This window comes from Gekko japonicus, unplaced genomic scaffold, assembly GCF_001447785.1.
Source record: "Gekko japonicus isolate JY-2015 unplaced genomic scaffold, Gekko_japonicus_V1.1 scaffold748, whole genome shotgun sequence".
Classification (NCBI taxonomy): Eukaryota; Metazoa; Chordata; class Lepidosauria; order Squamata; family Gekkonidae; genus Gekko; species Gekko japonicus.
The window spans coordinates 1-26,692 of NW_015164206.1; the positions used below are offsets into that span (position 1 = coordinate 1).

Sequence of the window (26,692 nt, forward strand, 5' to 3'; positions counted from 1 at the left end):
CGTCTACTGCTACTACTTTTATTATGATTGTAGGTAAGTTATTTAGATAATGCCCAGTTTGCCTCGCTGTAGTGCTACAGGATCGGTGCAGTGAAATCATTTCCTCTTACACTGTCGCGACAGGGTAACTTCCTTACTAACCCAAGGAGGTTTTTCTGAACAAGACAGCTGAATATTGTACCTGTCAGGAGCTATCACAGACTGACCACCTAGCAGGGCTTGTGTGATCCCACTCTACCTTCACCCCCACCTGCTGTTACGTTACAGCAGGGGAAGGACTGAGAAATCCTACTAGCATGAAAGTGGAATTCAGAAATGAATCTTCACCCTTCCCATCAGACTGCTCTTTAAATTGAAACCTGACATTTGAAAGAGGGAATGTGCACGTCTGAAAGCGTTCTGTTATTTTGTCACTGTTATTGGCATGAATTCTACCGCTCCACTCACCAAAGCCTGAAGAGCAAGCGTGCACCCGTGGGACCTAAAAATGTGCACCACCCCCCATCTTTGATCTTCAGAGACACTGGGGGAGAATAAGGAGCATTCTCTCTTTAATCCTTGGACTCTGCCTATTGGAAAACTCTGAATTAACAATGGAATTAACAAGGGATGGAAATAAAAGAAATCATTCTTCCGTAGTGGAACTAAAGGAAATCTAGAGGATGGAACTAAAGGAAACCATTCTTCCACAGTGGAGATCCAGGTTCAGACCCAGCTTAGCCATGACAGTCATTAGGAAGAGGCTCTTATGTTACCCTGGGAGGCATGTTGCAGCACAGCTTATTTCCACATCACTGGGGTAACCCAAGAAACTCTGGGCTGTGAGACAAGGTACTGTGATATCACTCCTTCCCATAGCAGCAGCATCTGCTGGGGTAATGTTAAGGCTCAAAGGAGCCTGTCACGTGGACTCCTCCCTAGGCGATCCAGAGCTTCAGGCACTACCCTGATTTTTTTTGGGGGGGGGGAATGGCACTGCAGCAGCTCCCACATCACAAGGAGCTCAACCCTAAGAAGTGTTGAGCAAATTATTTGTTCTCCTGAGAAAATGAGGCAGATGAGGCAGGACTCCCTTGTAAAATATACAGAACATTATAAACTTCATACTTTCCAAAAGGTAAAAACTGAGGGGGGTGTGTGTGTGTGAGAACAATGCCATGAACTGATATGAAAACCCCATCTGCCACCCCCAGTAATGAAACAAAGACCTAGGCAAGCTGGCTCCAGGGGTTCCCACTAGAACAAGTAGGGAGGAGCTGTGGCTCAGTGGTAGAGCATCTGCTTGGCAAGTGGGAAGTCCCAGGTTCAATCCCCGGCATCTCCAGCTAAAAGGACCAGGCAGGAGGTGATGTGAAAGGCCTCTGCCTGAGACCTTGGAGAGCCGCTGCCAGTCTGAGTAGACAATACTGACTTTGATGGACCCAGGGTCTGATTCAGTACAAGGCAATTTAATGTGTTCATCATCCGTGCTGTCTGAAGGCCCACAGAACCACTAAAACATAATTCTCTTCTCAGCATGGTGTAGTGGGTAGAATTTTGGACTAGGACCCGCCAGACTCACTCTGCCATGACAGCTCACTAGGTGACGTTGGGCCAGTCAGTCTCCCGCAGCCTATCCTACCTCACTGGGTGATTGTTGTGAGGGTAAAATGGTGGAAGGGAGAATGACCTTATAAGGTGCTTTGGGTCCCCACTGAGGACCAAAAGTGGCAGCCTGGGTATAATTAAATAAAGTATCAAGGAAAATCCCACTGGCCTAAACTAAAAAAAAACAGGAGAGAAAAAAAGAAATGTTCTCTTTGCAGTCCAGAAATGCCACTTCTGTTGCTGCCGCTAATATTTTAAGTGAATGATTACAGAGCCATACCAACAGTAGCATTACTCAGACTTCTGGTTTCTTATCTGATATTAAAAAAAACACAGAGCAAAGTTAATGGGGGTTGCAAGAGGTTTAAGTGGACGGAGATTATTTGTTTAAAAAAAATCTGCATCCCTGGGGCTTTGGAGGTCTGCTGAATGTTCCGAGTAGAAGGAGCAGGCGGTTTTGGTGGAAGCGGGAGAAGAGGAGCAGCAGGCGGGTCTGGTGGAAGCAGGAAGAGAAGGGAGGAGGACAGCGCATGCAGAAAGAAATCACCTGCTGACTGGGGTACGATGGAGAGGAAGTGCAAGTGGAGGAAGAAGAGAGCATGATCACTTTTTTGGGGCAGGTCCGAGAACGCTCCTTTCTCCTCATCTTTGTTTAAAAACAGGAGGGGGGGGGAGAAACATGGTCATTGCCAAGGCCACAAGCCACAGCTTATAAACATCTGATGAATTAGTTAAAACCGTTCCCGGGCTGTACCGCTGGGCGGGGCGCCATAAACACAGAATGCACCTCCACTGCACACAGGGAACTGTCGGGGAGAAACAGTTCAGCCGAGCCTTCTCCCCGAGAGAACATTAGTCTATGCGTTGGCGACTTTTTTCATGGACCATATGAATTTTTACCATTTTTTCCCCCTTGCTATTTCTGTGAATAAGGCCTCAGGAATGCATCATCCTGGAGGAGGATGGCCTTGTTTTTCTTCTGTAGAGGACAAGCGCAAATAGACAATGCCACAGATCAGAACATTAGAATCCTCCGGATGTTTCCTCAGGCGGGATCCAGCATCAGTGGAAGTCCTTGCCTGCCTGCCTGCCTGTCACCTTACGCGCCCTGCGTACAACTTGATTTGCTCAAACGGTTCCAGGGACAGGCCTTTGGATCATTTCCACTTGGGATAAGCGAGACTTCTAGGCATTCAGGGTCACATTAACATGGGAGACAGAACTGCGAGATTCAAATAATCTGGAGATCTGCGTACATGAGGTCAGAATGGACGGAGTCCTGTAACTGCGCAACCTCAAATGCACCAACATACAGCAGAACAAAACTGCTAATATTTAGCAGTTGTGCGTGATGTTTGAAAAACTCTTCTGCAATCAGCCTAGTTAATCTACAGAAATATCCTGTATCCTTCAAATAAACTAAGAATACATGCCAGAAGGTGCTAATGGCTCATCTCTAAAATGTTAGGTTAGGTTCTGAACATTATATGTAATTGTGAACTGAAAGAGAGTGATAGTGGCTGTGTGCCTCATTTTCAGTTTTGTCAAACCAAGTTGCAGTAGATGTTCTTCTGTTTTGTATCTTTCCATCTGTTGCTCCCTTTGGACCTGGCTTTCCCTGCCTGCCTTGAGAGAACATAAGAGAAGCCAATGCTGGATCAGACCAATGACCCATCCATTCCAACACTCTGCGACACATTGGCCAAAAATACCAAGTGCCATTAGGAGGTCCACTAGTGGGGCCAGAACACTAGAAGCCCTCCCACTGTTGTCCCCGCCCCCCACAAGCACCAAGAATACAGAGCATCACTTGCCCCAGACCGAGAGTTCCTTGTGGCTAATAGCCACTGACGGACCTCTGCTCCATACGTTTATCCAATTTCCTCTTGAAGGCGTCCATGCTTGTAGACACCTTCCTTCCTTCCTCCATCATCCATCTATCTATAAATTCACTTTACTGAAAGATGCACCTTGAGCACCTTGGCTTAAAACAAGGCAAAAAATAGGAACTACATGGAGTGACCTTCCACAGCTTTCCCAGCAGGTAAAGAAGCCGCCTCTGTAGGGCCGGTAGAATCCATGGCATACATTAAGGAATGTTTCCCATCCTCCAGTAGGATGCACTCTGAGTGTGCAAAAACAGTCAGTGAAGAACATACACCTTAATGGGTTTAAACGAAAGGGAGGTTTGCACATGATGAAGCACATGATGAAGCCAAGGTAGTCCGGGCCACTTCTCATTCACGTGAAGGCCCATTTCTAAACAGAAGAGGCTGGTTGGTATTAGCAGCATCAAGAAAGACAGTTTTAGGCTGGACACGTATTCCCCTCCAAGAACAAGTACAAGTCAATACACTTCACAGATGAGTGCATCTATAGAACACCTTGACCTCCCCCATCCCTCAGCCTTTAAAACCATGCAACTTCCAATTTCACAAGCACACTTGGCACATCAGACACATTCAAGTGCTGGTAAGTATGCAAATGGAGAATGGGTTAGAGTGATGAAGTTCACTGGAGCTACACAGAAGGCATTTTCATTTACTACATTACAGGCAGGAAGCTGACCCCCACTCCAGCAACCCAAGGCCTACAGAAGTGGTAGGAATCCACATATTTTAATGCTAGAAGCTATCCGACACGCTGAGAACAGAAACCCATCAATAACAGGCCCAGCCAATGCAATCCTAAATTTGTGTTGTGCAGTCAATATGACCTTATCTTCAAAACCAAAAATAAACAAGAATGTGAATTTCTGTGGTTTAACAAGGTCCAAACGAAAAAAATAGTAAGAGCCACACCTTATAAAGAGAATATTCTAAAAATGTTTTACAGGTGGCACTGGACACCGGATAAAATAGCGAAATGTTATAAAAATGTCTCGGATGTATGTTGGAGATGTAATAATAATGTAGGAACATACTATCATATATGGTGGAGGTGCGACAAAATAGTAAAATTTTGGAAAATGGTAAAATATCTGATAAAAGAAATTGTAGGAATAGATCTGCAGCTTAACCCGGAAAGTTACTTGCTTAATATTTTGCCTGATATAATAAACAAGGATGATAAATGTATTGTGTTATATATCCTCACGTTAAGCAGAATTCTAATAGCGAAAAAATGGAAATCAGATTTACTACCTAAAAAAGAAGAAATAATGGAAAAAATATTCGAAATAGCAGAAATGGACAGATTAAATATGATATTAGCAGAAAGAGACGATAATGTTTATAACAAAAGATGGTTTAAAGTGTATAAATGGTTTGAAAAAAATGTATAATGAACACTCCGAAACTGATTTGTACAACAAGAATGTATTCGGATTTTTATTTTTTGTTTGTTTGTTTGTTGGAAAAAGCATAAATAAATTCTTTAAAAAAAAACAAAACAAAAAAAAAAACAAGGTCCAAACAAGACTTATGGGGGAGGGCTCATTTACTGCAGTGAAGGAGCATAAACATTACTGCCCTTAGAAAGTTATTCCCATGTTGAGCCAGAAGGAAAACCATTGAAGAAACGACATGATAGAAGATCTAATTCCCTTTAGTATTAGGAAGACCAAGATCACTATGATTAATTGATCTTAACACAGATAATATTCCTTCTTTCTTATTCCTGTGGCCATCTAGTGTGTTATGCTTTAGAGGCTGGAGCAATTTGCTTCTAAAACTAGAGCTGATGGCTGACTGCCTGTCCATAGCTAGTGAAGTGGGGCCACCCACAGACAAGGCAGAGTTCCCCCCCCCATACCCAATGACTTCATAGGTATGCAGAAAAACATTAGTTAGTAAACTTGAAGGAGGACACCTGCCTTTTCACAATGAGCTTAGCATGCTTGTTGCCCTTCTGTTGACAGCAGCAAAGGGAGGGAAAAAAGTAGGAACAGAGAAAGGAAATCAGCCTGCTCATATCCCTAAAAAGTAACAGAGGTTTGAACAGGAAAATCTACAGTCTCCTCCTCCTCCCCTGTTCTTTTTTACAGTAACCTGGAGCGGGAGATTTACAGATGGGGGATGCATACTATGAAAGATATATCGTCCAATCCAAATTCCTCACCACCACAGGACACCATAAGCATCTAGTGATAAACCACTTTAATGGCTTTCCCAGTTCTACTGGATTAGAAACATCCTTGAGGATACTTTAGTGTGCAAAGTGGCACAACCCATAAATGTATTGTAATCTTGAAATCTGGTCAGCATTCCCACCCTCCGTTCCAACTCCGCCTCAGAGCAAAGGTTCAAGTAATATTATATTGTAGGTCCAGGAACAGGACAGCTGAAAGTTACTTATCTGCCCCACAGTACACTGAAGTGTTACTCGTGGTGAGGGAAGAAGAGATTTCCTAATCACTTGTTCTGCTGTGATTCTCTAAGGGCTTTGTTATTTGATCGTCTTTGATCAAGATAACAGCACTTGCTTAGAATCATTTACGGCATAAAGTGAAACACTAGGAAGGTTACCCTAAAGCAGTTTAGCTCTGTCACAGGTGAGCTGCAACCTTGACAATATTCAGATGACTGCTTTATCACAGGGATGCCAAAATCTAGGTAGATTTATATTATTTGTTTATTTATGTATATTTATACCCCGCCCTCCCCGTGGAAAGGCTCAGGGCGGGGTATAAATAGATGCAAAGAGCTGGAGTTTGGATAGAAAGCAAGAATTGTGTGAATCGTCCTTAGAGTCACAATCCAATACAGAGGAACTCAGGAGCAAGCCTCAAATAGCAGCAAAAGGATTTGTATCCAAATAACCTTTATGGTCCTCTTGTCTGACTCCCTGCTCAATACAAGGACTCCGGATCTAGAGGTAGCTGTTCGGCTTTGGCTTGAAGACCTCCAGAGAGGGAGGTGTGCACAATTTCAGCCAGCATGAGATGAGAGGCTTCAGGTCCAAAGGCCGCTACTCGAGCTAAAAGCATCAAAGTGAACACCTGAGGAATGAGATGATGCTAGCTATAGCAGGTAAGCTGAAGATCAAGATTCGAGTCCAGTATCAACTTAAAGACCAACAAGATTTCACATCCGGCAGGTGCTCTGCCAACTACATTGGTTGCCAGTTGACTTCTGGATTTACTTCAAGGGGGGGAGAGCCAGTTTGCTGTAGTGGTAAAGTGCGCGGACTCTAACCTGGGAGAACTGGGTTTGATTCCCCACTCCTCCACTTGCAGCTGCTGGATGACCCTGGGCAAGCCATAGTTCTGTCAGAGCTGTTCTCTCATGAGCAGTTCTTGAAAAAGCTCTCTCGGCCCTACCTACCTCACAGGGTGTCTGTTGTATGGAAGGGAAGGGAAAGGAGTTTGTAAGTCACTCTGAGACTCCGAGTGAAGGGCGGGGTATACATTCAATTTCTTCTTCTTCTTAAAGCCTTACATGGCCTGGGACCCACATATCTGAGGAACTGCCTCTTCCCGTATATGCCCTGAAGAGCATTATGCTCTGTGGACCAACACCTCCTGGTTGTCCCTGGCTTGAAGGACGTCTGTCGTGTCTCGACCAGGGCCAGGGCTTTTCCTGCCCTGGCCCCGGCCTGGTGGAACATGCTCCCTGTGGAGATTAGGGCCCTGCGGGTTCTTCAATTCTGCAGGGCCTGCGAGACGGAGCTTTTGGCTGAGGCAGCGGGTGTCCATATATGCCACCCACCTACCAACCCAAATAGTATGCCAGGGAACCTCCCACAACCAGTGTTCCCTCTAAGCTGAGTAAGTGCGAGCTAGCTCACAGTTTTTTAGCCTCTGGCCCACACGTTTTTGCCTTTGCTCAGGAAGGACGGCTCCAGAGCAAACTAATTTACGCAGGAGCCCAATCGCTCGCTCACAACTTTAATGCCAGGAGCTCGCCAAGTAGAATTTTGGCCCACAAGACTCCATAGCTTAGAGGGAACATTGCCCACAACCCGTTGACTTGTCTGAATTGTGATTTGTTTTAACGCTTATTACTGTGTTTTAAATTTTTAACTGTATTTATCGTATTGTTGCATGATGTTACCCCCCAAGCCTGCTCGTGGGATGGGCGAGATATCAATACAAATAATAAATATATAGACAGCTTTGGAAAAGTAAAGATCCCTTCAACCAAAGATGCAGGTATCTGAAGGGAGCTTTGACTAGTGAACGCTTAGGCCTTTGAGATTCCGTTAGTCTTTAAGGTGCTGCTGGACTTCAGTGTTGCTCCCCTACTACAGACCAACGCAGCTACCGACCTGAAACCTGCTGAGCTCACCAGGTGCTGCATGCCGGCAGCTTGAACGAATTAATTAAGTTCACGTTCAATTAATTAATTAAGTGCATGCTGATGACAGTTGTCTTCAGCTTAGTTTCAGGAAGGTAGCTGTTCTGGTCCCTAATATGTTTAAAGGAGCGTGGCCATCACAAGCCAGATCAGGAAGAGAAATGAATAAAATACGTTCCAGTTTCTAAATTGTCTCCTCCAAGTTAGGCAAGCTCACTTTTTTTAAACCTACATCAAAGATACGTTCCAAGATGTTCTCTCTTTTATGAAAGGAGGAAAAGAGATTTTATTTTTATTTTTTTTACTGTGGAGGATGCGGTTCTCTGAAGTTTCACGGCTGCTTTGTAAATATACAAAGTCTCAGAGGTTCGAAAACGCAGATGGCAGAAAGATTTGTGATACACAACAGCCGACCTCAGAACTCTCTCAAGGGGGAAAAGCCTGTTGTACTAGCAAAAGTAACTCCTCCAGCACAGCTGAAGAAAGGATCAAAATCTTACTGGCAGAACAGTAAAAGTCTGCATCAGCACCAGGAAGAGTGAGCAGATTTCAGACTTCAAATGTGTACGTTGCAACGCAAATCACTGGCATGATTCAGTGACCTCTATGTACTGAGTATGAGACATTAGGCAATTTCCATTTACTTGGAACTAATGCACAAAGCATGCTCTGAGAGCTATATTGTGTTTCATGGAAATATTGTTAATGGCCAGAAGGAGGCCAGATTCCAACTCTGTATTTTTCAGTCTTTAGCTGTGAGTGATCCCTTGAATATCAGAACGCGTTAGACACATTAACAGCTTCCTCAATCCAACCCCAAACACCTCAAAATCAAGTCTGGATTACACACTCATTGATAAGTGAGCTTTGATTCTCAAAAACTTGTACCTCGAAAATCTTGTATGTCTCTAAGGTGTTACTGGTCTCGAATCTAGCTCTTCTGAAACCCACTAGACACAAATTACTTCCTGCTTTCCTATGTATAACACATTCAGACATTGATTTTCGTGGGAATTGTTCCTAAGAGTGATCCTATTGTTGGAACAGGTAATGTGAATAAGAGTGCACTGTTATCGGAATAAGTAATGCGAATAAGATTGCTCTTATTCAAATGAATAGGAGTGCACTTGAAATCACAATCTGTGCTCAAATATTCAAAGATTGTCAAGAAGGGGGCGGAGAAGAGGAAGAAGTGAAAGATACTACTTCCAGCTCTTTGACGCAAATTACGTTCACTTAGTGGAAGACATTCAGGTCTCCATCTAAAAACAACAACACCTGCGTGTATTGCCTGAAATACTGGAGGTGGCTTGGAATGGAAAAGCAGCAGCCAGTGGGGGTGGGTAGCTTAGATGAGAACGAGCGTCACAGTCATTCATTCAACTCGGCTTTACCTGTTTCCATTGAGGTATAGGAGCCAGACGGCCCTGCTCTCTCTGGCGATAGGCTGGCTGGCTGAGAGCACGGTCTTGATAAGGCTGGGCACACTGTGGCATGCAGGTCATGGGGGGATGGCAGGATGGAGGCCGCAGTGGGCGTTTACATAAAAGGTAGAACGGAACTCACAGAGAAACCCACAAGGGGGAAGGGTACAAATCAGACCGGGGGGGGAATCAGCAGACAGACATTTAGGAGGGGGGAAAAAAGATGGAGTAAGGAAAAATTAGTTGGCAAATAAAATATAAATTTGTATGAAAAGGGACACAAGTAAGGCGGGGAATATGGAAACCTGTACAGCCCTCTATGTACAGCTCTCGTTGTTTCGTCGTGGTTTTACACAGGCTAGGTTTAATGTGCCACCATCGGCATTGGTAACAGGAAGATGCAAAACTATGCCAGCTGATGGCAGACTCTGTCCTTGCTTGGAGAACGTGACTGAATTGTTGGCTTGCGCATTATTTTATTGTAGATTCAACAGTCAAGGCATGTCTGGATTTTATGGAACCTGTTTTGGATGATAAATAACTGCTTCCCGAGCAGAAGACTCTTAAAATTTCATTGGCTGGGGTTGCCCAAAATCATTGTACCAGTAGCTAAGTGTCTATCCTCTGCTATGAAAATAAAATATGGGCTGAAATAAAATACGGTCTTGTGTGTCATTTACTCTGATAACCTCTAACCCTCTTATTGTCTGGGGGACTAGGTCGAATGATATATACAGCTATGATTTTAGTCTGGTTGTTTATGCCGATCCATCAAGGTTCAAATCGGGAGGAGTTTTCAGCTACTGGAGTAGAAGATGACCTAAGATGGCTTTGTCGCCTGGCTCCTGCAACTTAGCACAGCACGTTGGCATCAGGAAGGATTCTCTCTACCGCTAAGCTTCGGAGAGTGCATCCTTCCTTCTGAAACACCAGAGATGGACACAGGGAGGATAAAGAGTTGGGTGTCTGTGCTACGAAAATGCTCTTTGGCAGCTTCTTGGCCATGTCTTGTTTTAACGCTCAAAAGTCTATTGGGTTATGAGGCAGGACAGGCAAAGGGCGGGGCTCAGTGGCAGAGCACGTCCACTGCACAGGTTCAATCCCTGGCATTTCCAGGCACAGGTTCTTCATTACTAAGTGTTCAAAAAGGGCCTTTCTCTTCTTGTGATCCTGGAGAACTGCTGACCGTTAACAGCAGACCAATGGTCTGACTTTGTATTAAGAGAGCTTTGTGTGTTCACGGGACAGTTTCCCCTCCAGAGTTTCTGCATTCACTTAGGGGGGGGGGGATGCGGTTTCCTTAGCTGACCCACATGAGTTTGTTTTTACTGCAGGCACTCCTAGCCCTGAAGGCATCCCCATCATAGTATCATTCACAACTCTGCCTTTCTTCTTATAAAATGGATTCTTCATAACAATGACCAAAAATAGATAATTTGTGTCACGCTTAAGCATGTTAAATTTAAAAAGTACACCCAGTTAATGAGAGGAATGTGCCGGCCACCACGACCAGCTTCCCCAAAGCAGGAGAGCTGCTTATGCACGGAGGGTTTTCACAGGGCATATGATTGGGGGGGGCCTTCCCCAGATGTTCAGCAGATGTCAAGATACCAAGAACAGGTTTTACAGATGATTTGCTTAGAGGAGGCACACAAATCACGTAGGCACAACCCCAGGATGTAACACAAACATGGTGTTGTGGAGGGGATGAGGGGTGCTGCCTGGGCTGCAGAGCAGGGGTTTGCACAAACTGGGCCCCCAGTCAAGACCCCCCCAGTACCAAAGGACGATCTGGCCAAAGAAAGAAACAACGTGCAAAAATGCTTTCTGTATTTTTGGCACTGACCTTTTGGGGGAGAAGTCCATAACCACTGAAAAAAGTGCCTGAAAGGAATTGGCTTTCTAATCTCAAGTCAGAAGCTTATGACAGGCACACATGATATTTTTTTTTAATTCAGGAACTGAAGAAGACAAAAAGCTTTGTTAACCAACACCTGCCCAAGTCCCTCACGCACAATCCACCCGGCACTGCTGTCTTCTCAATGCCACCCTGCTGGGGTGGCTACAGGTCAGCGCTGGGAGAGTGCTGGGGGTCTCAGCCAGTTCCTGGGCACGGTTGCTGCTCGGCTGGCGCTGCTGTCCACTGGCCACCAGGTAAAAGCTTTGTTAACAGGCACATCTGATTACTTATAGTCCACAGTAAACAATGACCAAGAAAAACCAATAAATAACAACTGTGCACTGACCAACCCACCCAAGAGCAATAGAAAAGAGACTTCAATACAATAAGTAATTCAATGCATGTAATCCATCATAGGATAATACACAAATTCATAATATCCCAAAGGGAAAGAACAAAGTCCAGAATAACAATCTCTCATAACAATCAAGTCTGGAATAGATGTCCACAATGAAGTCAGATGTCCAACACTTTTCAACACTTTTCCTAGGTATGCATTAGTGTTTCGGACTTCAGGTCCTTCCTCAGGAGCTACAAGCCAATACTGTAAGTCTCATAGCAGATTCTTAACAGGTAAACAATCATTCAGGTTTTATTCAGTCTTTTCTATTGCTCTTGGGTGGGTTGGTCAGTGCACAGTTGTTATTTATTGGTTTTTCTTGGACATCTGATTACCTGGCAAACCCCATTCCCCCAAGAGTACTGGGAAACAAAGCTTTTGCTGTACCAGCTTTTACTATCTTCACCAAAACGAAAAGGCCTCCAGGTCATCCCTGACGTACAAAAAGACTCCCTTCGCCAGCTAAGCCGCTAGCAGAGGTCCAAGAAGGCACCCAGCTTGCAAACTGCCCCATACCTGTCTCCGGATGCCTGTGGACTGCGCGGGTGCGTTCTCCTCAAATTTGGCCAGCAGCTGCGTTGCCATGGACTTCACTTTATTCTGGTTCCCGATGGCGGCATCGATTTTTCTCTCCGTCAGGGCGCTCACCAGGGTAGGCCTCTCTTCTCTGTAGCTTCGGGAGCTGTCCTCCTGCCAAATCAGTATAAATTGTCCATTAATGGAATCCTTCGTGGATCCTCTCCATACTGCTCCAAGTGCAGATGCATTTCAAAGCATATCTCCTTCTCAGTTTCCCCGCCTCACAACGCTCATCTTCCTATAAACACAAAACTGCAGGAATAATTGAGCAGAGATGCAGTTGGGTACCCAAACCAGGCTGTCTGAACTAAATGTGATCCAACTCTTGCCACGTGTTTCATACAAGTGGGTTAGAATGCTGGGGTAGGATCTGGAAGACCCAGGTTCGAACCCCCTCCTCCGCCACGGAAGCTTGCTGGGTGACCTTGGGCCAGCCACATACCGCCTAATCTCTCTCACAGAGTTCCTGTGATGATAAAGTGGAGAAGAAAAGGAGAACAATGTAAAATGTCTGGGCTCCCCACAGGGGAGGAAAGCAGGGCATAAACCAAGTAAACAAATGAGTCAATTCTCACTGCTCATGGTTGCAAATTCTAATGCACTCTTTCAGGATGTGCTGCATGGTTTTCGCACATTCTTGAAAGCTTCGAATACATACGGAGGGGCTGTAACCCAGGTACAACTGGAAACGTTTCCTGCAATACGTCAAATGATGACCATAAATCAGAGAAGGCTGTATTCAAAGACAGCTACACCTCTCTGAAAGCTCTGTTGAATAACCTGGCTTCCCAAGAATGTAATGTAATTCACAGATGAGCGGGTAAAACTTTTCCAAATTGTAGCATTGGTGTGTGTGTGTGTGTGTGTGTGTGTCCTCAAATGGTCCCAGAGGATGCAGCCACCTTCATGAAGCTAAGCAAACTTGGTTCCTGCCTGGATGGGAGGCCTCCTGGGAATCCCATGAGTGTCATGATGGAGAAAGGCAAGATAAAATTATGAACAAAACCAAATAGAAGACCTCCCACCCACACAGAAAGCAAGCCAAAAGGACTAGTTGTTGTTGTTCAGTCGCACAGTCGAGTCCGCCTCTTTGCAACCCCATGGACCAGCTCCCGCCAGGCCTTCCTGTCTTCTGCCGTCATCTGAAGTTTGCTCAATTTCATGTTCGTTGCACCTATGACACTGTCTAACCATCTCATCCTTTGCCGTCCCCGTCTTCTTTGACCTTCAATCTTTCCCAGCATCAGGGTCTTCTCCAGTGAGGGCTCCCTTCTCATTTGGTGGCCAAAGTATTTGAGCTTCCGTTTCATTATCTGGCCTTCCAGGGAACAGTCAGGGTTGATTTCTTTTAGGATTGACTGATTTGATCTTCTTGCAGTCCAAGGGACTCTCAAGAGTCTTCTCCAGCACCATAGTTCGGCGCTCGGCCTTCCTTATAGTCCAGCTCTCGCAGCCATACATGACTACTGGGAATACCATTGCTTTGACCATGTGGACTTTTTATCTAGGACTAGGCACACCACCAAAAGGACTAGGCAAGAACCCTTGTGCTTGAAGTGCAATTTTTCTAGGTGGAAGGAATTTAGTTTTGTACGAAAGAGGATTCAATCATAAAAAAAGTCCACAGACAATTTCTGAAGTGCTGCCCAGACAAAAGTTTATCCTCTTCATCTGAGGGCATGAGGTTTAAGTATTCCTTTTAAGGACCTTTTTAAGCCTGTGCAGCTGTACAGGCTGCATATGCTCAATGCTTGCAAAACGAAAGAGGTCTTGAGCAGAGTCTCAGTGGTACGAGTCTGGGATTCTTTGATGCTACAGACCGACATGTGTTCCACTAAGCGACTCAAGTCAATGTTACTGCTGATCCCTCTGTGTGTGTGTGTGTGTGTGTGCGCGCGCACGTGCGCTAAGTGCCATTAAGCTGCTCCCAACTTATGGTGACCAGTGTTCCCTCTAAGCTGAGTCGGTGTGAGCTAGCTCACAGTTTTTTAGCCTCTGGTTCACAATTTTTTTGTCTCAGCCCAGGAAGGATGGCTCCGGAGCAAACTAATTATCGCAGTGGCCAAATCGCTTGCTCACAACTTTAATACCAGAAGCTCACAAAGTAGAATTTTTGCTCGCAAGATTCCACAGCTTAGAGGGAGCACTGATGGTGACCCCTATGAATGAATGACCTCCCAATGTCCTGTCTTTGACAGCCTTGCTCGGGTCTTGCAAACGGAGGGCAAACATCCCATGCTGAGTCTTCCTCTTTCCCGAGCACGATATATCACAGCACCAACCACCTTATGCAAGGGAGGACACTTGATCTGCAAAGTTTGGGTGGGAGGAAAGAAAGCAAGGTCTGGTAGCTGCTCTACAAGAGGAGCTCTGCCTTCTAGCCACCCCAATTTATATCCAAGGGCTGTCTGCTCTCGATCCTCCTGCTCTGCTCTGTACAGCCACCATCCCATTCATAAGGACATAAAAAGAGCCCTGATGGATCAGAGCAGAGTGGTGCATCTATTCCAGCATCCTGTCTCACACTATGGCCAACCAGTTCCTCTAGAGAACCAACAACAGGGCATAGAGGCCGAGGCCTTCCCTTGGTGTTGCCTCCTGGCTCTGGGATTCAGAGATTTGGTGCCTCTGAATGTGGAGGCACCCCTCAGTCACCATGGCTGGTAGCCACTGATAAGACTTATCCTCCATGAATCTAAGCCCCTTTTAAAGCTGCTTATTCCTGTGGCCATCACTACATCCTCTGGCAGCAAACCCCACTGTTTAATCATTCTCATTCATGTTTTTAAATTGGTAACTGTTTCAGGAGTATAAATACTTCTTTTGTTAAATCAGCAATCCCAGTGATTCAGTGCAATGCCTGCGTTCCAGATTCTGTGCTCCAGGCCACCCGGTCTGTATCCACTGCAACCCTGGATTCCCCGTGAAAACAAAGTCCATTTGAGACAGCATTGCTACAGGCAGAGAAAGACCACAGGGGAACTGAAATACTTACGTCTTCTGACTGGCTTGTTTTCCTCCTCTTTCCTGAACCATCCAGGTCTTTCTCCTTTTTATCCTAAGCAAAGAAAAAGGGGGTGGGAATAGAGTATTCATTTCTCAGCCCATTGTCAGGCAGTTTTCTTAGCAGATTTTTTATACAGCAGCAGGATCGGGGACATGCCAGCTGCAACCAGTCACCACAATCTACTCATCCACTTAGCAAGACTTGGGAAATCTCTCAGCCCAAAGTACATCCTGTAACTCTTATCTGCACTTTGACAAAAATTAACAAGGCTTCGCCCTGACCTTTCCTTGTCAGTATGCAGAAGCTCATCTTCCATGTGGGGAATCAAAGTTTTCAATGCCCCAGCACCCCAAGTGCTTCCATCTCATTTCACGACCCATGCAATAAGCCTGCAAAGGTATGCCAATGGCCAATCTCAATGTAGGCACAGCAACTGGGAAACAGCATTCTGGCCAAAATTAATCTAAACCTAAAGAATACGACCGCTTGGACTTTGTTCATAAAGCCGGTAGAGAGACAGCGTTCATACGCTGTTCCTTTTTCTTGTTTTAATCAGTTTTGCAATTGGTTGTTTAACATATGTATTTTGGGTTCATTCATCTTTTTATTGTTTATCCATTAAACGTGGCAGCACCCGTCACTGTTTTGGATAGGGAAGGAAGCTTAAATCAGGACCACTGCCCCACTCAAACGACTGTGTCAACGTTCCTTTCATAGCCGCACACACCCCTTTCATCACAGAATCAGGACATGTGCATACGGCTTCAGCAGGCCCATTAATTGTTTTACTGAGCTTTTCTATGCTGAGTTTTATAAATCAAAAGCAGCCAGCAATATTTTGATAACATCCTACCGTTGCCTCAATCACAAAAAATAAAATAAAAATAACCTCATTTCTAAAAGAAAAACTTTATTTACAGTATGTATATGCCCAAGACTAGTCAGCATCATGGATGGAGTTGTTGTTTCTTTTAAAGTGGCACAAAGTGCATCGGAGCAAAGCCTCCTGAATATGCCATCCTGCAAAGGGGTGAGAGGCTGGCAACAGCTGCTCATCCCCGAGCTCTCTCGGATGTGGCTTCCGTAGGAAGGAATGATGAGCTCAGGAAGATTCCCATATTATTGTTATTCTGCAGAATGTGAAAGATGGAATTGTTCAGGGGAAAATTTTTTATAAAGGAAATAGGCTTATAGTTTTAATGCTTGTGAAAAAAGTAATTTTTATTGCATTGTTTACTGTTCTTTAATTTTGTAATCCGGTTTTCTTGCATTATTCGTTGCATATATTACACTAGCCTCTTTCGCAGTGTTTCCTAATTCTGTAATCCACCCTGAGTCTTAATGAGAAAAGCAGATTATAACTGAAGTAAATGAAAATGAAAAGGGGAATCGGGAACAGCAGAGAAAATACCAGTGGTTGAACATGTGTATCAGCAGCCAAATGCTTGTTAAAAGAGTACCGATTATCCTTTTATGTGCGGTATTTTCCAAGTTCAGAAGGAGAAGCACACCATGTTTTCACATGGTCATCTCCCCTCACCAGACTGGGGCAAGAATACACATAGAACACTCTTTCCAGAGTCTGATTCTTGAAAGGAGCGGCAACTACCTTTGGCATCCGCTTCCGGGAGATGCTCTGACCCAGTTTACTGAAGAAGGAGATAGGAGACTTGGTGCTAGCAATTAATGCTGCTTTCTCTTCAGCGTTCAGTTCCAGATTGTCTGAGAACAAAAGGCAAATGTTACCAGCTGAGTATCTACCCCTGAGATAGCAAAGGAGCCTCCTTTCCTTTCAACTCAACACTTCAATACACACCAAAATTTTCAAAACCATGTCCCCCCATTTAATCAATGTTGCAGAGAAAGAATTTTTCCTCTGACTGTTCTAGAGCCATCCGGTCATTTGGGGCCTTTCCTCCTACACCTTCTCATTCCTCCTGCTGTTTACCTTTATTTTGCCCTCTTCCACCCTGCTCACGAAGTAGACGACAGCCTGAAATCGGATTAATTAGTATTCACCATCTCTCTCTCTCTTTTTTTTTTGGGATATGTGTTATTAATGTTTTAATGATTTTATCTGGTTGTGTTTTACGGATACTGTACATCACCCAGGGCCCAGCAATAGCAGGGATTGGGTGATTCATGAATCCAATATATAAATAAAAATAAAATAAAACACCGAGTCAATGGATGGTGGCCGGCAGGCAGGGGGCATTGGGAATATCCAACAAGCGCAATGTCACCAGCACTTCTTTTTAATGCCTAAACATCATCCACTGACTCAGTGCAGAGCAGATTTGACTTTCATAGCAAGCACAGCTGAGCCTTCAGGCACCGCTATCAATACTAATCATCTATTTAGCCGCAGAAGAGGCAGCAGAAGCCACTCTGTTCCCTCTCAGGCAGCAGCCTCTTCTTCCCCCAAGAAGACCACTGGCCAATACGGATTTCTTCTAAGTGGGAAGCTTCACCACCCCATGCGGCACGGCTCGTTCTTTATATTAAGCCCTGCCGTGATGCCAAACGGTGCCATTTCCGCACTGCCTTGACGAGTCCCAGCTGCCCATAGCAAGGCCCAGCAACATTACACAAAGGTATTAACAGCCAAAGGGGCAGAGCCTGAGAAATGGAACAGAATTATTATGACAATAAAAGGCCCCAAAGTTTCTGAATCCCCCAAAGCCAGCGTGCTTTCCCAAAGCAGGCGTCCGTCTTGATTTGATTTGATATACGGCGTGTGCTTCTGCTGTAGTGATTTGGTGAGAGTGCTGAATCAGGGCAAGTCTCACCAAACCATGAGTCCGTCAGGTCAGTACTGTCTACTCCGACTGGCTGCATCGCTCTCGGGTAGAGGTCTTTCACATCACCTACTGCCTGGTGTTTTTAACTGGAGATGCCAGGGACTGAACCTGGAACCTTCTGCAAGCAAAGCAGGTGATTTACCACGGACACAAAGCCCCTCCCCCCTGAAGTCAGGCCCTGGCAAAGCTTCAGAGTGGGATGCATTCGAGAACAAAAACAGCTTGCTGGCCACTGAAATGTCCTGCACTTTCTAGCAAACAGGCCCCAGGTTTCTTACCATTGGAAGGGAAGGAGTCCTTGAACATCTCATAGAACTGAGTGAGATACATGACCATGGACAGCTTGTCGGGCTCACCAACCGATGCCATCTCTTTACCGGTCATGATGGGGGAGATTCCAAACTCCTTCTCGGCAATGTCAAATGCCAGCTGGTTATTCTTCTCCACATTGTGCTCATCCAGAGAATCAAAGTCTCTGCGAAATAGAAAAGACACTGCTATGCTCAAACTTACAGGGAGAGTTTGTGTTCTCAGACTTCACCAACAGTTCCCTCCAACCATGAGCCTTCAGGGTAATCACAAGCTCCGCCTTGCCCTCCACCACAAGGAGGTCATTAGACAACCTTTCCAGTAATCCGGATGACCTCACATGAAAATTGAATCTATTCTCCTGTTTTCAGTTCAGTTACTTACATGAGGTCAGGGCGGTATCGATGGATAATGGCACATAATGCTAGGCCACTCTTCCAAGACATTGTAAGATCCGTTACATTGACACCGGCGTATCCGTCCGTCTGCCTCTGACACCAGCCCAGCAGTTTGCTGGAGCGAGCTACCGACTCTGAAACAAATTGATCAAGGCGGGTTGGTTGTCATCCGCTGAGCTAAGCACAGAACTATTTAACTTAGTTCAGACGTAATGCAGAATGATGGTATAAATCTGATCATGGGCCATTCCATTTACAATGGGTAGTCAGTGACTGACCACAGTGGCTCAGAGGTTAAGACACTGAGCTGCAGACCAGAAGGTTTGTAGTTTGGCAGTTCGAGACCCTAGTGCTGTGGGATGGGGTGAGCTCCAGCCTCTGGCCCCAGCTCCTGACAACCTAGCAGTTCGAAAGCAAGAAATTGCAAGTAGATAAACAGGTACCAACTTCGGTGGGAAGGTAACAGGGTTCCGTGCACTTTGGTGTTTAGTCATGCCAGCCACATGACCACAGAAACGTCTTTGGACAATACTGGCTCTTCAGCTTGGAAATGGAGATGAGCGCCGCACCCTAGAGTCAGATTCGACTGGCTTTCGAGCAAGGGAAACCTTTACCTTTAGTTCATGACTGCCAAAACAGAACCTGAAACTGTGGTCTGAAGTTGGAGTATGAGCCACCGCTACCATTAACTGTGGTTTTGCATGGCTTATGAATACAGACATTCTGGCTTAGTCTGGACTTCTTACATGGCGCTGCTTTCATGTACTTTGTGGCAGCAGAGATGCCAGGACAGAGCAAAGTCAATGGAAACAGCATTTGTCAAGCAAACCAGGATTTCAGGGTTCCTCTGCAAGCCAAATCCTGATTTCACAAACCAACTATATCCATGTGCTACAGCTGAACTGATCCTTTGTTTTTCTAATGTTCACCACTAATCTAATACGAAAAAAGACCCTGACTTCCTCATTTAAAAGAACTGATTTCTTATTTTTAACAAAATGTAACACAGCCCTCCCAAAAATGTATCTTCCAAACTAACTGAATGGCTGCGAATATTAAAAAAATTGATTTGAGGTTCTTTGTGTGCACGCACATCAAAAGCTGAAAATGCAGGTAATGTTCATAGAACTTGAGAAACCAAAAAGAGATCATTAAAAAAATTCCAAGGAAACACCCCAGTTGATGCTCTTGAAAAGTTCATGAAGCATTTGAGCACGCCCTTGACAGCAGCCTGTACATATTCTACTCTAAGAACTAGGAAGAGGGAGAAAAGGCTGATAAACAAATGGGACTGAGCTGAGGCCTACCATTCCGTGACAACTTTGGTGTTCTGGAGTTCACCAGATTCTCTATTTCCAGGTGAATGTCTTTCAGGTCTCCTGTATCATACAAATGACGCACCTGCAGGGAGTTCAAAAAGGTTAAGCACATCTCGTTGGGCTTCAGAAAAAGCATGTCAACAGGAAGGGGATTTATTCCAACGTCGAACTGGAACGAGTACGTCTTTCTACTGCACACTGCAAACTTTGCCTATTTTAAAGGATGTTTTAGAATACTATGCTCAGAGTCTGCATAGAGTGCAAAGTTGTGACAACCTGGTACGGGGGGGGGGGGGGGTTGCAACAGCATCATATGTATTTTGCCACTCCATCTCGATCTGCTCAACACACAACCACTTACAGATTCGAGCTCCAGCAAGCCCCCTTCATACACATCTTCTACCTTCCCTCCGATCTCATGGACTTCCCAAATAACTTCGCTCATTTTGTTCACCAGCTTTGTCTCTGCTTTTATCTCCACTTTTAAAAAACGTACTAAACAAAATCCATACATGTGCGCAGACATTTCACCTTCCAGACAGAGCTCTGCACCAAGTCCCCCTTATTCCCACCTGCCCTTCTATCCACTCTAAGCCATGACCTCCCCTGCTGCCCCAGCAATCCCTCCCCAAATCTCATCCAACATGCAGTGAAGAGGCAACTGGAGATTCAGATACTTCAAAGGTCCCCAACACGAAGGTGGCACAGGATTCACGCTGCATCGAGGGCAACAGGAACGCTCAGGAACAAAAGCGATCACCTGGCTTGGCCGCAGAAAGTTGACATTGATGTTTGGGTATCTGGTCACAGGATCAATGCTGTACTGGCTGAAGTTTTTGCTCACATTCTCAGGGGTGGTTTGAGGCAGCAACCTATAGATGCTCTCTCTAGGAAAGAAGAGATGCCAGTGCTAGTTTCAGTGATGTAAGGCAAAGCCCAGTGAAAGAACGATGCAGTCAGTACTTCACGCAACAGCCACCTTGGTGCAAACTCATATTGCCCAGTCCTGTGAAAAGCTTAAATATCTGCATTGTCACTGGCTATCATTTTCATTTGGTGCCTGGCAAGACAAACAACTGCTCAAGGACACATGCACAACTAAAAGTGTAGCACCCTTGTGTTCTTATCAGTTCCCTTAAATTAGCTGTGCCTTTTCACTTCCACAGATTCTGTGCAGAGCACCTTGAAGTTTAGAGGATTATATTTAGGTTTCAAGCATTCCTTCTTGGACCTGCCTGCTCAGCTTGAAACTTAAGTTTTCCACCCAATAAAACTCAACAGAAAGAGGGCTGATTCCTACAGCTCCCTTTGGCTGAGTTTTCCTCCAATGGGAAGCCAATTCGGGTTGTTCCGAACTGATTGTTTCTCGGGCAATGATGACAGCAAGGAGAGTCTGAGCAGCCTGTACTTCGCTGCATCCTTCTTTCATGAGCTGCGGCTGGTTAAGTGCTCCACCGCCTGATTTTTCCTCCCTACGTGGAAGTTTGTAACTCACTAAAAGAGCGACAGCGTTTCTGTACATTGCTGGACAAGTATGAACACATTTATTTTATTTTTTTTTGCAATTGCCCTTCCCTTCCAAGGGGCTCAAGGATCTCTTTACCTCTCTGCAAGGACCTCCAAAGGGCTCGTCCCGAGCGACCAGCTTCGTACCATCCAGGCAGAGTCCATGGCAGCAAGAAAGCCCCTGGCTATTCCAGTTCCCATTGGCCAGAACGGCTGCAAATGAGCAAAAAGGAAGGATTTGGGAAGAGGGCGGGAAGGGGAGGGGGAAGAAGAAGGAGAGAGGTTAAAAAAAAAGCCTTCAGAGGAAACATATTTGTATGATTGCTTCAGGAGCCAGCCTCTTTCTGGGAGTCCAAGATGCATCTCATGGAGGTATCGGTATTCCCTGAACCCCAGGGGCCAGCTTCCTAAAACAAGATATGCCCTCACAAGCTGCTAATGGTTGTTTGCTGCACAACTACAGGCTCCTCTGAGCCCTTTGCCCTTTCACAACAATGGGGAGCAACTCGAAAAAGGAGGGAGCAACGGGTAATGAAAGAGATACTAAAGCATTCCTCTGCCCCTGAGGTGACGCTCCAGGAATGAGAGGAAGTGCAGAAACTGCAGCCCTCACACATCATCAGGATGGCCGCCTGCTCCTCTAATGCTCACGTGGGAGACGCTCAGAAGCAGCTCACGAGAGTACAACAAGACCCTGAAATCACTACAGAACAGCAGCCAGGTATGCCAGACACCAGTGGCATTTAGGTAACGGTAAAGGTTTCCCCTGCTCGAAAGCCAGCCGAATCCAACTCTAGGGATGCGGTGCTCATCTCCGTTTCCAAACCGAAGAGCCAGCGCTGTCCGAAGACGTTTCCGTGGTCATGTGGCCGGCATGACTAAATGCCGAGGCGCATGGAATGCTGTTACCTTCCCACCGAAGTGGTACCTATTTATTTACTTGCAATTTCTTGCTTTCGAACTGCTAGGTTGGCAGGAGCTGGGGCCAGAGACGGGAGCTCACTCCGTCAGGCGGCACTCGGGTCTCGAACTGCTGAACTACCGACCTTCCGGTCTGCAGCTCAGCGTCTTAACCACTTGAGCCACCGCAGCCCACCCAATGGCATTTAGCAACGCCTTTATATTATTTACTCCGCTTATACCCTGCCTTTCTCCCCAGTGGGGGACCCAAAGCGGCTTCCATCATTCTCCTCTCCTCCACTTTATCCTCACAAGGTTGTTAGGCTGAGGAGGCGAGGCCGGCCCAAAGTGATGACCCCTGAGCTTCCCATGGCAGAGCGGGGATTCCAGCCTGGCTTCCCCAGATCTTAGGCCAACACTTTATCCACTATACCACGCTGGCTCTCACCTTGAATGAACTGTGATAGCTGTTTATAGAACGTAACAGAAGTTAAATGCTTTTTTTTTTTTACTCAAGCCTTTTGAATTGTTTCACCAGCAGAGTGGGGGGGGGGAGAGAATGTGAAAAGAGGAATGAAAGTCAGCTAGACAGTGAGGCACCATCTCAACGCCCACTGCCAGTTCAGCTCAGATGAATGCTCCCCAACCGACTGCCTTGTGAAGAAGAGCTGAAGAGTTGTTTTTTTAATACCCTTTTTCTCAGAGCAACTTACAATGGCCTTTCCCTTCCTCTCCCCACAACAGGCACCTTGTGAGGCGGCTGGGGCGGAGAGAGTTGAGAGAGAACTGTGACTGTGACTCGCCCAAGGTGGCCCAGCAGGTTTCATGTGGAGGAGGAGCAGGGAATCGAACCCAGCTCTCCAGATTAGAGTCCATCGCTTTTAACCACTATACCATGCTGGCTTGTGAGTGACGGACTAAAGGTGATGCGGGCGAAGACACCAACTTCCAGCCCAAGGCCAGTTCCATTGGGCGATGCCTTTTGCTACAGCCCTTCTCCCGTGTTCAGAAGAATGAATTACTCTCAGTAGGCAATTTTTCCCCCCTCTGAAGATAAATCCTTTAAACATTTTGTTTCCCTCGCCTCTTTTAATTTCCCTCCAGTTTCCTTTACCTGCTCAAATTCTACAGTGAGCCTTGTAATGAGCTGATTCTACATCTACAGATTAGACAACAAACCCCCCTTGGGAGAGAGGCTGGCCCTTGTCATTCTAATGCCTTGAGCATTGACGGTGCTACATACATTCAAACACTGATGTTTCTTGAGAACTCACGAGTGGCGACAGGCAAGGAATTAAGCCAAACACTGACTCAGCAAACAGTTAACTAAGCTATTGGGGGGGGGGGGGACGACCACAACGAACCTCTAACAGACTGTCTCCAACCAACGCCACAAGTAGCTGGTGATGGCTCACTTCTCGGACCATGGCTGCATTCTCGGAGGCATACATGCACGTGAAGTCAAACATGGCCACGTCTGGCTGTCCATAGTGGTTGATGGCAAAGTCCAGTGATGGCAGCTGCTGGTTGGTTGAGAAGTCAGCTGCTTCCCTGGCATAGTTGAGCAAAGCCTCCTGGTCCACGTTCCCTCTCGAGAGTAGGAGCTCCGTGTCTGCGTAGTCCTGCCGTACGAGGAAGGAGGATCAGGATCACATGACGACACATGAAACTGCTTTACACGGAATCAAACCTGAATCCATCCAGGTCAGTCTCATCTACTCAGACTGGCAGCAGCACTCCAGGGTCTCAGGCAGAGGTCTTTCATATCACCTGCCGCCTGACCCTTTTAAGTGAAGATGTTGGGGATTGAACCTGGGACCTTCTGCGTGCCAAGCAGATGCTCTGTCACTGAGCCAAGGCCCCTTTCCAGGGGATGGTCTCAAATCTCCTAGGGGTTCTTCCACACAGGATCGGGTTTGTGTGGTTTCCCTGTTGCCGCTATGGCTGGCAATGCAACACACACTTTTTAAAGTAACTCTCTAGCCCATTTTTGTGGCAAAGATCTTTGGTGCTGAATCCCCAAATTGGATTATTGGGGAGGAGGATGAAAACCAGCACATATCACAAACCCCCAACCTCTTTTTAAACAGAAGGTCTCGGGGCACAGATTCAAGGTCCCTGATGCAAACCGCCCTGCTGAGGCCTTTGACCTGTAAGGTCCTATAAGACTTGGGTTCGGTGTACCTGAAAACCCATCCTGTGGGAAATGACCTCCACTGAAGTCAGGCAGTTGACTGGGACCTACAGGAGAGTTTCTGATTCTCCGACTCACTATGAATTCAGGCAGATCATGAGATTGGGGAGGGGGGGGGGAGTGCTCGGCTCTCATGGCGTTTTCTTATATGCCCAGGGTAAGGCCGATCTCCAGTTTGGGGCCAGGAAGGAATTTTCCTCCAGACCAGACTGGCCCAGGGATCCTGGACTTTTATTTTGCCTGGACTTTTATTACGGGGGAGTCAGCAGGGGGAAGTTGTGAATCTCCTGCATCGTGCAGCGGTTTGGACTAGATAACCCTTAGGATTCCTTCCAGCTCTCTACTTCTATGCTTCTAAGTAGAAAGCAATTTTATTCCAGAATGCCTCTGAGCTATACTGATTAAGGGATGATGTCTGCTACCTGTGCTGTGCCTGTTTTATGTACCACACAGAGGTGGGTTTTTATCATTGTAATGCTGGGTTCTAAATTGTTAGCAAAACAGCATACAAGAACACTAATGGAATGCACAAAAGCTGATCTCGGTCTGATCAGAACTTGCATGGGAACTCCCTCCATGCCCCCTTGACTTCCATGGAAGTAAAGGAAAGATACACATTTAATAAATTAACTAACCAGGCCAGACTCTCATCCACTGAGACCCAGTTAAGTGTTTCACAGAGACTTCAAAGTGCACGCGCACACTCACTCACATGCAGTATTACTCCTTTATCCAGCAGGCTCTGCTTTTTGGCAGTCATGACAAAATAGTGGGTGTCATCTTTGTAGTAGACAATGTTCTCCAGATCAATGCCTGAGATAAAAGCGAAAACAGAGAGCCAAGCAGTGGCCTAGTAAATACAAAACAGAAGAGCACCTGGCAGCAAAATGAGCTCTACAATGTTGTACAATTACACATTATGTTCTTAAAGACAACTTCAAGAGTGGATTGGACAAACATGTGGAGCAGAGGTCCATGAGTGGCTACTAGTCACAAGGCATAGAGGGAACACTATATCTGGGGCAGTGATGTTCTGTATTCTTGGTGCTAGGTGTGTGTGTGGCAACAGTGGGAAGACTTCAGGAGTTCTGGCCCGGCTGGTGGACTTCCTGATGGCACCTTGGTTTTGGCCACTGTGTGACACAGAGTATTGGACGGGATGGGCCGCTGGCCTGATCCAACATGGCTTCTCTTCTGTTCTCTTCTGTTCTTAGTGAGAGCAACCTTCAGCAACTGAGTTCACTTGATTGTAAAGAGAACTCAAAATTGAGATTGCAAGTCATGGTTATCCAGGGAGTCCTTCCCCACCCTTTCGTTGTTCGTTATTACAGCAACAGATAACAGTTCTGAAGCCACACAGAACCACAGGAAAACTAACTAGAGAAAAGGCCGAGGAAGGGAGGTTACGGACTTTTATTGGACAATTTAGACCGGCACTTCCATCCCAAGGAAGTTCACTGAGTGAACTCTGGCCCTACTGGGAGATAGGTAGACACTCACTTCTCCTAAGAAATGATCAGACTTGTGAGAAGTCATAAAAAAAAATGACAACAGGGAGGGGCAGCAAGTGCACGTTAGAGGGAAAACAGAATTCAGTTCCAAGTAAGCATGCTTAGGACTGGCTCGTCATTTTATCTGCAAGCACAACTTGGGGTGGGGGGTGGGGACCCTGTCCAGAACCAGAAAATATGGCAGGCATCTACCCTAAGCAGCAGTAGGGGTCACTGGGAGGGCAAGGTGCTGGCACCACAACTGCTTACGCAAGATATCCTGTGAACAGCCCTGCCCCACAAAGCTGGCCGTTTTAAATCCTCTGTGAAGCATTTTGCTATATGAAAGAAATAAGGAAGGTGTATTGCAGATCGCCTTGTATTTTATTGAAAACTAGTAAGCAAAGCCCGTCGTGGCGGTAGACGACGGGCCCTAGATAGGAAGGAAGGGCGAGTGGAAGGGAGGAATGGAGAACAGGAGGTAGAGAGAGAGAGACAGAGTTAGAGAGCGGGGAAAGAGAGAAAAGGGGGGGAGACAGAGTGGGGTTAATTGTATTATTTTGGAAAGAAAGGAAGGGAGAAAGCTAGGAAGGAAGGAAAGAAGGAAGGAAGGAAGGAAGGAAGGAAGGTAGATGGGTAGAA

The 26,692-nt window shown here is 46.0% G+C and overlaps 1 protein-coding gene across 1 annotated transcript in view; it reads right to left on the bottom strand.

Annotated features, from left to right (window-relative positions):
- Positions 1–2,134: 2,134 nt before the first annotated feature.
- LOC107108023 (protein-methionine sulfoxide oxidase MICAL3-like) overlaps positions 2,135–26,692 on the bottom strand; it is a gene marked incomplete at its 3' end in the record, with an annotated part of 130,460 nt that continues 105,902 nt past the window's right edge. The window contains exons 7-18 of the mRNA XM_015408406.1: positions 25,273–25,373; positions 23,731–23,988; positions 21,564–21,679; positions 20,721–20,847; positions 19,949–20,042; positions 18,628–18,775; positions 18,213–18,409; positions 16,743–16,855; positions 15,122–15,184; positions 12,064–12,237; positions 9,218–9,310; positions 2,135–2,233 (exon numbers count right to left, since the gene is read on the bottom strand). Coding sequence (XP_015263892.1) covers positions 2,135–2,233; positions 9,218–9,310; positions 12,064–12,237; positions 15,122–15,184; positions 16,743–16,855; positions 18,213–18,409; positions 18,628–18,775; positions 19,949–20,042; positions 20,721–20,847; positions 21,564–21,679; positions 23,731–23,988; positions 25,273–25,373 — 1,583 coding nt within the window. The remainder of the gene's footprint in view (positions 2,234–9,217; positions 9,311–12,063; positions 12,238–15,121; positions 15,185–16,742; positions 16,856–18,212; positions 18,410–18,627; positions 18,776–19,948; positions 20,043–20,720; positions 20,848–21,563; positions 21,680–23,730; positions 23,989–25,272; positions 25,374–26,692) is intronic.